The sequence below is a fragment of the Plecotus auritus genome (assembly GCF_963455305.1).
Source record: "Plecotus auritus genome assembly, chromosome: 4".
NCBI lineage: Eukaryota > Metazoa > Chordata > Mammalia > Chiroptera > Vespertilionidae > Plecotus > Plecotus auritus.
This window is the reverse complement of record NC_137775.1, coordinates 21,938,259-21,949,786: the sequence shown is the minus strand read 5'-3', so window position 1 is coordinate 21,949,786 and position 11,528 is coordinate 21,938,259. Positions and strand designations below refer to the sequence as shown.

General features: G+C 36.6%; 1 protein-coding gene across 7 annotated transcripts in view; it reads right to left on the bottom strand.

The window, feature by feature from the left end:
* Nucleotides 1-1,110: 1,110 nt before the first annotated feature.
* Nucleotides 1,111-11,528, bottom strand: part of AKAP7 (A-kinase anchoring protein 7) — a 103,338-nt gene continuing 92,920 nt past the window's right edge. For 3 of the 7 annotated variants that reach the window (XM_080666692.1, XM_080666693.1, XM_080666696.1), the window contains one exon: nt 1,111-2,263. In XM_080666692.1, the coding sequence (XP_080522818.1) occupies nt 2,058-2,263 (206 nt within the window). In that variant the 3' untranslated portion in view covers nt 1,111-2,057. Of the gene's footprint in view, nt 3,133-11,528 lie in introns of all 7 variants that reach the window. The other 4 variants (XM_080666694.1, XM_080666695.1, XM_080666697.1 and 1 more) reach the window with 2 other exon arrangements.

Genomic DNA, 11,528 nt, shown 5'->3' with positions numbered 1-11,528 from the left:
CCTGCTTAAATGAAGATTTGATTGATAAGGATTAGAATCTTTAATCCCTAAATTAGCTATCTGGGTTTTCGTTTTTTTCAGTTCTATCTTATCAACTGACTGCTCTCAAATATGTTCATAGAGCTGCAGGGTTACCAGGGAGCTGGCTTAGTGAAAAGAAAGTGATTTTCCCTTTGTTACACATCCTAAAGTTGTGAGAGAGGTATTGTACCTGGTACAGAAAGGAAGTGCATTGTGGAAAGAATATGACTTTGAAGTAGAACAGATCCAAGTTTAAATTTAGACCTACCTTTTATTAGCTTTATAAATAGCCATTTAGCCTGATAGCCACTTAACTATTTAGTCTAAGTTTCTTAGTTTCCTATCTTGAAAACAGTACAGTAACTTGCTAACATGGTCACTAAAGGGAAGGAAGGTAGTAATATGCCTACATCACCTGGCACACCTGGAAGCTATGATTAACTAAAGTAACAGTAAGACATGTAACCCTAGATTGGAAAAAAAAAATACTGCCTTAGCCTTTCAAATTGTTTGAAAGGTTGGAATAGCTCCTTGAGGATAAATATACTTATAGATATATGCTGAGAAGGGCTCTCTCTGAAATGCTGTTAACTTAGATTATGGGACAGTGAACATAGCTCTGGAACTCTGAGATGGAGTCCTGGGTTGTATTCAGGTCCAGTTCCTCCATAGCAGGTCCTTTGAAAGTCAATGCAACTTCCCAGATATCTCTGCTTACAAACAGTAAAGCCCTCTTCCACTGAAAGAGGGGTCATGATAAGCAGCGCCCAGGTCCTTGCATCTGGATGGACCTGCTTTCATCTTTGCTACTAATGTCACCTCAGTGACACGTTCTTAGCAGTTTATGAGATGCTATTTAGATTTTCTCTGCACTTAATGTTGTGCTGTTAATTCTCTGTGAAGCTGACTGATTTGAAGTGATCAACAGTCTAAAGTTGAAGGAGCTCTGACAACTGTGTGGCCTTGGCATGAAGGATAGGAACATCCAGGTGAAGACGCACTGAGACTGTCAGAGCTCCTGTCTATGACTTCATTACACCAACCCAGATCCAACAAGTTCATGAGTGAGAGAAAATGAGGAAAGGCAACAAGGGAAAACAATACATTTATTAAGAAGCATGAAAATGCAAAAACTCATTTATAAATAAATGTAGTATAATTTACCCAGTGAAAAAATAGCTAAAATCCAGGAGTCAACTGGATTTTATATTTGAAATGATTACATATTTGATCTCCAATGATTTCCCCCTCCATCATGCTCTCTTAGTAGCAGCAATTTTACAATGACCATAGAAAAAGCTGTTACCAATGATTATTATACAAGGGAAAATTTTTCAAGAATTTTCTTTAAAAATAAATCAGTGCAAACAAATTCAAATTCTAACGGATACATAAGACCTGGGCTTATCTTCAGAAAAGTAGAAAATAAAAATCCCAAACATTTATTCATTAAGAAATGAAAAGGTATACTACATTTTGTTCATTGAAAAATAATGCATATGGATATTATAACACGTTCTTAACCAGTAATTGCAATAATTACATTTATAAATGTTCATTCAAGTACTAGTGGCAGTATTCAATAAACATTCAAATTCCCACTAAAAGTAACACTAAATATAGTCACATGTGGACAGTACTTCTTCTGATTTACTACTACAACAAAATTCATGTCAACAGGAAGCAAGTGAACCTGCAAATATTGTCTTTTTTCTCTACAAATGATTTTTCACAGTCTGCATATTTTATCTGTGAAGACCCCAAGAACATTTTACAACAGCTAATTAAGAAAGTCCTTTTAATAAAATAACTCTTGATATTAGAGAAACAAACATTCCCAAACGTAAGTGTAGCTTTAAAAATAAAAATAACAGGGCAGAATCGGTTTTCTTTGGCAAGAAGTTGTTAATTCCTTACCAAATGTTGGTGTGCATAGTAAAATCATTATCAGAACACTTCTTTGGTATTTACCAAAGAGCCATTTAGTCAGCTGAAAGGGCTTCAGAAACTATGGTACCATGATAGTAATGTAGAGCTCATGTCAAAGTTGCACTGAAATCAACATCGTTTTCTTGATTACTGTTGTTAATGGATCTTCCTTCAAAAAGCTCCCTTCTAATTTTGGCCTGAGTCTCAGGCTGGAATAAAAGTTCTTTTATCTGTTTCACTTTGGACTTCAGAACCATCCTTTCTCGCTGCAATGCTTCATTAATTAAGTCTCGGATTCCAATAGGTCTCTTGCCTACAGAAAAAAAATTTACAATACATTTTACATACAAATGCCAATGGAAAACATTAAATGTGGCACACCGACTTATCAAAAGAGGGTTAAAAAGAAACCTTTAAAACGTGGCCCACATCTTATAGAAAAGGTTGCATTTTGCCAAAAATATATTATTTACCTGAAACAAATTGACTGTAAATCAAGTTCACTGCATAGCGACAGCATACATAGGACAAACATAGAACATTATGGACTGTGTGGATAATCATTTCAACAGTGATTATTTGAAACTTAGCACTTGTTAGCTGTGTGTATATTTTGGCCGCAGATAAAGTAGTCAAATGCCCTGCTAAGCAATATAAATGGCAGTATTCCAGTTATGGCAAGGCCTTCTGCGGCCTTTGAGTCCATGAGGCATAACCCAAAGTCCCCTCCCCCTTGGGCATGGCCCAGGGCAAGTGAAACTTTGGCCATTCTTCGTTCATAAATTAATTTCCTCTGCTAGTCCCAGCACTCCGTATTTCTTCTGTTGTGTTTCAGAAATGCAAACACACTGATCATGAAAGTATTAGGCAACCTCCACAGATTGGACAAGAGACACTTAAACAGCACATTGCAAATCAGTCCACTGACTCAGCAGAGGGGAGCAGGGATGCTTCTCACAGAGCAGTGGGGCCTGCCTGCATTTGGGTCTCATTTCCTGTTGTCATTGTCAGTGCCATTCCTATCAGCCTCTTCCGTTTTCACAGTGCTCCCATCCCCTGGCTTGTTTTTGTTCTGTGTTTCTTCCAGATACTGCTGGACAGCCTTGAGCACTGCATTCTCCACCAGCCTCTTACTGAGCTTTACCAGTTCAGCATCATCAGGCTCACCTCCATTCTTATCACCTACATTCCACAATAGAGAAGAGAGGTCACTGAGATCATATTGCCATAGAAACTCAGCATGCAGGGGCCGGCTAGTGCAGTTAGTTAAAAAGAGCAAGTGTCCTTCAATCTGGTAAACTAAATCTATAAATCCAAGAATACTGACTTGGCTTTTCATTTGGTATTTGCAGAAGCAGGAGATTGCATATTCCTAATGCCTTCAGGTCATAAAGTAGTTCCTAAGCCCCAATAAAAAAATACTCTACCTATAATGCTGGAATGTTCTCATTTCTGCATGGAATTTTTATTTTTCTCTTATTCAATGCCAATTGTTATTACTGAAGTTCATGTGCCCACCTGGAGCCTCAGACATGAATTCACCAACTAGACCTATGTCTGTTTCTCCTTCTCTACTGCTAAATGCCAAGTAATCAAAATTTGCCTATCAGCTAACTACTTAAGATCACTAATTTTAAAATGTTTGTCCTACAGGTTGGTTGTTAATAGCACTCCCAGGAAGACAAAGGCAGTTACTACTGCTAGAAACTGGTATAGAATAAGTTTGTAAGACTAATATTCTTTTTAATCTCATTGCTACCACTGGAATTTAAAAAGTAGAAAACTCTTGCCCTAGCCAGTTTGGCTCAGTGGATAGAGTGTCAGCCTGTGGACCGAAGGGTCCCAAGTTCGATTTTGGTCAAGGGCACATTCCCTGGTTGCAGGCTCCTCCCCGGCCCGGGGCCCTGGTGGGGCTCATGCAGGAGGCAACCAATCGATGTGTTTCTCTCACATTGATATTTCTCTCTGTCTTTCCCTCTCTCTTCCACTCTCTAAAAATCAATGGAAAAATATCCTCGGGTGAAGATTAAAAAAAATAAAGGAGAAAACTCTTCAAGGAAGAGTTAGGCTTATGATGGTGAACTACTAGATGTTGATCTTTTATGGCCATTTTCCTTCCCTGCTCGTTATGATCAAGGTTTAATTGTTCTGTCTTTCATTTTACGGTAAAGCACAAGGGAGCTCATTCACTCATGTCCATTCAGTACCTCATCGCCTTCCATTGAGCTGTGGACTCAGGAAGGCAGATGACTGGAGGCAAAGATATTTGAGCTCCTAAATATATTAAGCAAATACTAACAGATCTCAGGGAAGTTATAGAAAGCAATACAGTAATAGTAGGGAACTTTGATACTCCACTTTCAACAATGGCTAGATCATCCAGACAGAAAACCAACACTGGACTTGAACAATACTTTAGACCAAATGGACCTAACAGACATAGATGAACGTTCTATCCAACAGCACCAGAATACACATTCTTCTCAAGTGCAGATGGGATATTGGCAAAAGACATATGTGATAAAGAACTATTATTTAAAATATGCAGAGAACTCTTAAAATTCCAAAATGAGAAAAAAAAACATGATTAAAAAATAGGCCAAGATCTTCAATGGACCAGAATAGAGAACCCAGAAATAAACCCATATCTATAGGGTCAATTAATTTATGACAAAAGAGGCAAGGACATATAATGGGATAAAGGCAGTCTATTCAATAAATGATGTTGAGAAAACTGGACAGATACATGCAAATAAATGAAACTAAACCATCTTCTTATACTACATATAAAAATAAACTCAAAATAGATTAGACTTAAATGTAAGACCTGAAACCATAAGCTCTTAGAAGAAAACATAGACAGTAAAATCTCAGACATTTCTCTTAACATTGTTTTTTTCTCAAATATCTCCTTGGGCAAGGGAAGCAACAACGAAAAATAAACAAATGTGCTTACCTCAAACTAAAAAGTTTTTGCACACCAAGGGAAACCATCAACAAAACAAAAAGCCTATTAAAGGGAGAAGAAGATATGCATCTGAAAAGGGGTTAATATCCAATGTTTATTAAAAAACTCAGACAAATCAACACCAGAAAAATCAAACAACCCAATTAAAAGGTGGGCAGAAGACCTGAATAGATACTTCTCCAAAGAGGCTATGCAGATGGCCAACAGATATATGAAAAGTGGCTCAACATCATTAATTACCATAAAAAAATGAAATCAAAACCACTATGAGATACTACCTCAGACCTGTCAGAATGACTATCATCAATAAATCAACAAACAACAAGTGTTGGTGAGGATGTGGAGGAAAAGGAATCCTAGTGCACTATTGGTAGGATTACAAATTTGTACAGCCATTATGGAAAACAGTATGAAGGTTCCTCAGTAAATTAAAAATAAAACTGCCTATAACCCAGCAATTCCACTTCTGGGTATGTATCTAAAGAAACAAAAAACACTAATTTGAAAGAATATATGCACCCACATGTTCACTGCAGCATTATTTACAACAGCCAAGACATGGAAGTAACCCAAGTGCCCAATGAGTAGAGTAAAAAGCTGTGGTATATTTACACAATGGAATACTGCTCAGCCGTAAAAAAAAAAAAAAAGGTGAAATATTAACTTTTGCATGGATAGACCTAGAGGGTATTATGCTAAGTGAAAGAAACCAATCTGAAAAGGCTACATACTATAGTATTCCAACTGTATGACATTCTAGAAAGGCAAAACTATAGAGACAGTAAAAAGATAAGTGGTTGGCATGGGTTGAGGTGAGGTGGTAGAAGAATGAATAAGCAGAGCACAGAGAATTTTTAGGGCAGTGAAAAGATTCCGTATGGTCCCATAATGATGGATACATGGCATTATAGTACATTTGTTCAAACCCACAGAAGTTACAATACCAAGAGTGAATAATAATGTAAACTATGGACTTTGAATCATTACAAAGTGTTGATGTAGGCTTATTAATTATCTTTAGGGCTTTTTTTTCCATCTGTAATATCATTTCTCTTAATCCAAATAATGATCCACATTGTTCCCTATACAATTCTACCATAATGCTATCTTTTCTTACTGGAAACCTTGGTTATGTAATAGAATTACTGATGGTGCTATGTCAGAACTAATATGTGTGTAAGGAAAGAAACGTATGATACACATATGAGCTTAAAATCCAATTTTGCTATTTTCTTTCTTTTTTCTAAATCCTGACCTGAGGATAATTTTCCATTGATTTTTAAAGAGAGTGGAAGAGAGAGGGAAAGACAGAGAGAAATATCGATGTGAAAGAAATACATCAATTGGTTGCCTCCCGCACAAGCACTGACCAGGGCCCAAGCCGGGGAGGAGTCTGCAATCAGATATGTTCCCTTGACTGGAATCGAACTCAGGACCCTTTGGTCCACAGGCCGACGCTCTATCCACTGAGCCAAACCGGCTAGGGCTATTTTCTATCTACACAACCTTGTTCACAATCTCTCCAAAACTAAATATTCCTTCAATGGGCCACAAAAGATGAGAATAGACCCTGCACTGCTGTTGTACGCGTTAGAGATAAGTTATAAAAAGTGCCTCACATTGTGTCTGGAACACAGTAGGGTTTGGTAGTTATTTTATTAGATTTTATACGTGTTATGATTAAGAAGAATGTGCTCAATACCTACTAAATGCCAATCATTCATTTAGTCACTTTATTAAGTGTCACTCTGTTGTTGAAATCTATTTCCCTATTTGCTCAGGACCAACTATATGTCACTTTGTGCAAAAAGGATTCAGAGGTGCAATTTGAACAGTGATAAAAGAAGCAAACATTCCAAACACAAGTCTGGTACAAAGGAGTATCAACAGAAGTATAGCTATCACTGGAAAAGTATTCTGATGACAAAGATGTCAAAAGCATAAGTTTTTGAACAATCGTGTTCTTTGGCAGAAAAGCAAGGCTGAAAAATGAGCATTGCTTTGAATTTTAAAATTATTTGTTCATGTAATTTATTATAATCTATTGAGATAATTTTACATAAAACTTAAAAAAGAGCATTACTAGCTGGAATTAGTATTCACTTGTTTGGCCAACACTCTTACTCATGATAACATATACTTTTCTTTCTAGGCTGATATTCCATGGTAGGAGCTGATTCAAGCAGAAATAAAGGTCACTTTCCTGTTCTGAAGGCAATGTTCACCAAGACAGAACAGCAGCATAAATGCTGCAGCAATCTAATCTGCTTTACGGTTAAGTAAATCATAATTGTAGATATCACTCTATCTCTTTCATAAGCATAAGGACACACACACCCGGATCAGAAGGTTCCACAGGCTCAGGAAATCCCCATGGTTCTAGGCCACTAATAGCAGTAACAGAAATACTTCCTTCCATTCATTTAGAGAACACTTCACACTTTGCAAAGGACTTTCAGAAACATTCTTTCATTTGATCCTCAAAGAAACCTTATGAGGCAAAGTAAGTGTTATTCTTCCCATCTAACAAGTCAGAACAATGAAACACAAGAGGTTACATAAGTTGTCTAAGATCACATAGTAAAGTGATGGGAATTGGTAGCTCTCACTCAGAATCAGGGCATTAGTTCATCCAGAACACCCACCCCCAAGCAGATACTCCACAGCTCTCTGCTGCACCTCACCCTGGGGAAATGAGGTATACATGTGAGAAACACAGCGTAATTTAATGATTGGTTCATTGGAAAACAGAAAAATTCAGAAGGTTTCATTCTCAGGTTGAAATTTTTATGCTAAATGGATATTGATTAATGTAGTATAATCCTTTTCTTCCATCTTCCGCCCATTTCTCCTTCTACACACATTCACTGAATACCCTCTATTTGTGGTATTCTTGCAATGAATACAGAAATGAACCCCACATGGGCCCAGTCTTCAGGAAACGTGAAATTTAGTAGTGGCTTGTCTGGATAACTGCAGAATTCAGTGTAGTATAAAGTGACTGATGTGGTGAGAGGGAAGGAAAACGATGAGGCTGGAACTGTACGCAGGGGAGAGACTATGAAGGTTCCACTGAGGAACATACTGAGGAGTCTGCACATCATTTATTTATTTAGCGCACCTACTATGATCAAAGTGCACTTCTAGATTCTCAGAGATACACAAATGATTAAGGCTTGTCTTCAAGGAACAACTTATTTCAACCCATTTCATAAAATGTTAAAGAAAATTATATTTTCAGAACACAGCGAATATTTTAAAATGTAAGCTTGAGTCTCAGAACATTGCTATTATTTTTTAGGAAAACATCAGACATGCCACTAACCAGTGATTTTGCTTCATTTTAGGTTCAATACAAATAACCAGTCATTAAGCTTAGTGAGAGACACTAAAATACAAGCATAACTACAGTGTAATCACGAGCATCGTAAGTACTTTAAATATCACGGGATGGAAGAAACTGTATTTTCAAAAATTATTCAAAATGTAGCTCTCTTTAACTCAGCTGCCTAATCCTAAACCAAACCTTTTTGGATAAGCATGTAGAGTGTATTTTATACCACATAGATTTCACTCTATTTATTCAGCTAGCCAACACATAAAATGGGTTAAACTGGCACAGTTCATTTTCTTTGATGGCTTCCAAAACCTAATTTTTAATTGGTTTTGACCATGAAAATCCAGGTGCACAGAACTATCTGGTCAGTGCATTTGCCTTGTGAATACTGAGCAATCTGTGGACCAATCTACAGGGTATTATAAAAGCCATGCTAATGGCTCAAACAAAGAATGTGTAATGCTAAAGAAAACTTGACGATAACTAACCGTTAAAATGAAATCAAGAGAAAACTAAAAATGTAAAGTCATCCATGGCCATGAATATAAACTGCAATTGAAAAATAAAATTTAAAAAATAAAGCCATCCATGGCCATTCTTCCAGGCATCTAAAAAAGTGCATAAAGAAACTGAGCACACTTTTAAAAAACTGGAGCATGGTGAACTCATAAATGTATTGCTTTAACTTCAGGGGGAAATAACTAAAGAAAATAATTTAGCAAATACTTTTATTTCTCAATGATCTAATGTTACTGGTGAAAACAAGTTGTTCTGTGTTGTCGAAAGAAAAGAATTTCAAATGGCAGACACATGGAGAAGTTTAAACATGATGGCGAGATTTTATTTGGGGTTAAGGGGATTAATACACCCTTTGGACATAGAGGGCAGGCAGGCTCTAGCAGCAACTGCCATGAGGCTCCTGTTTATCCTCCATATATTTTCTTGGTTCACAGTAAAGAACAAGGTGCCATTCAAACCGTCTAACCCAACTTTCTGAATTTTCCAGGGCACTTAGCACAGTGCTCTGCTTACGGTAAGTATTTAATAAAATTAGCTATTGCTGTTTTGATTTAAATGAAAGGGATGCTGTGACTCTTTTCAATGTATAAGGTTACAAGGCTATTTGTTTATTATTTCCCTGCTATAAGTCAGTGTAAGCAAATAAGATAGGGGCAACCTCTTCACTTGAAAATATGTTCCTTGAAACAATGTTGGCATAACTGCAAACAAGAATTTTATAAAGTTCCTTCATAGGTAGAGAAAAGCTACCGCTAATTAATCTTGCAAAAGGCTTTTCAGCAGACATATGAATAGACTGCAGCTGAAACAGTGAGATACAGATGGTTTTAGGTTTCTAGATGCACCAAACTAAAATGTGAAGCATTGAAAAATACCGATTTCTGTATTCACCCACATTATGTCAATAATATCTCAATAAAACTGAAAAAATAGAAATATTTACTTAAAAAATCATAAAATTGTAGAAAATAAGCTTAACAAACTTGAAAAGAACACATACTTTTTAAAGAATTTTCATAAACTATGAATTAGTTTTAAAATAATTTGTTCTTTTTAAGTTTGTTAAATTGATCAGGGCAAGTTTGTTGGTCTTGAAGTTAGTAATTTAAAAGTCATTTAATAGCTATTATGAAATAAATAACAATATATATATTCCTTAATGAGGCTTTCAGGTATCTAGAGATTTTTTCTTTTTTTGTTAACATTCAATGCAAAATTACTAGATGGAGTCCCTAATATGTTACTATCTTTTTATCGGAAGAGATAAATAAACTATGATCTTGAAAGTGAAAAAAAAAGTATATATTCTTTTTATAAAAATTTTGGTCCTCTAAAATTTTATTTTCTTAAAGAAAGAGTTTGGTAACTTAAAACAACTTGAAAACTGTCTTAAAATATCTTCTTTTAGGCAATGCATTGAGAATTTTTAATGCAAAATTTGACTGTGATAACTTCTCTGTGTTTCAGGACTCCATTTCAGGATTTTCGTTATTTAAAACAAGAGTTATTGCAAACACAATTAGAATACTACTGGTTTTAACTTACCTTTACCACTTGGCTTCTAAAATCACCAAAAGAAAATGTGTTAAAATGAACACCACTGTCCTAATTCTGCACACTGGAGCCATACAGAGTCGCTCTTCTTTCCCTTCCACGTTAAAGAATCCTCCAAATATTTTAAGACAAGTAACCCATCTGTCTCCTCCCCCAGCTAAGCAGCCGGAGTACTCCAGCCTTCCTCCTATCATGTGGTTTCCAGGCTCCTCGCCTCCTGACCTCCCTCCTTAAGACACTCACTCTTGTCAGAATCGTAAACAGGACTGCTATAGATTTAGATAGAAAGTCTTAAATTAACAGATCATCTGCTTGCCAGTTTATTAGCTATCAATACAGCAATCCAAACTCTGAAAAAGCTGAGCTTCACAGCTAACTTTAGCTGAATATTTTCCATGCTTAGAAAGTGTGAATTTTATTTTTGCTCTAACAGTCAGATACAAGACATGAAATTGAAATTTGAGCCCTAGCTGGTTTGCCTCAGTGGATAGAGTGTCGGCCTGTGGACTGAAGGGTCCTGGCTTCCATTCCAGTCAAGGGTAAATGCCCGGGTTTCGGGCTCGTTCCCCAGTAGGGAGCATGTGGGAGGCAGCTGATCAATGATTCTCTCTCATCATTGATGTTTCTGTCTCTCTCTCTCTCTCCCTCTTCCTTCCTCTCTGAAATCAATAAAAAATATGTATTTTTTTAAAAGAAACTACATACTTAGAAAAAAATTAATTTGATGTGATTTACATGGCAAATACCAACACCAACTATCTAACCACAAACTTGGAGGAGGGGGGAGAGGGGAGGGGCTGCTGAGACATGTAAAAAGAAAAAATGAACCACCATTTTCTATCAGATTCCTTCTTCCAAATGTCCTTGACTATATTTATAAGTTTTGGGAGCATTCTGTAGAAATAGAAAATTGTATTTTCTCAAATATTTTTGACTTAGCCTTCAGTAAAATTATCATTTATATCCTAGTTAGGATAGACTTTGAATAAATACTTATTCTTGTCCTGGCCAGTGTGGCTAGCTGGTTGGAGCATCATCCTGTGCATCGAAGGGTCGTGGGTTTAATTCCTGGTCAGGGCACATATCCAGGTTGCAGGGTTTCATTCCCAGTCGGGACATGTATGGAAGGCAACTGATCCATGTTTCTCTCTCTCTCTCTCTCCTTCCCTCCCTCTCTGAAAATCAATGGAAACATATCCT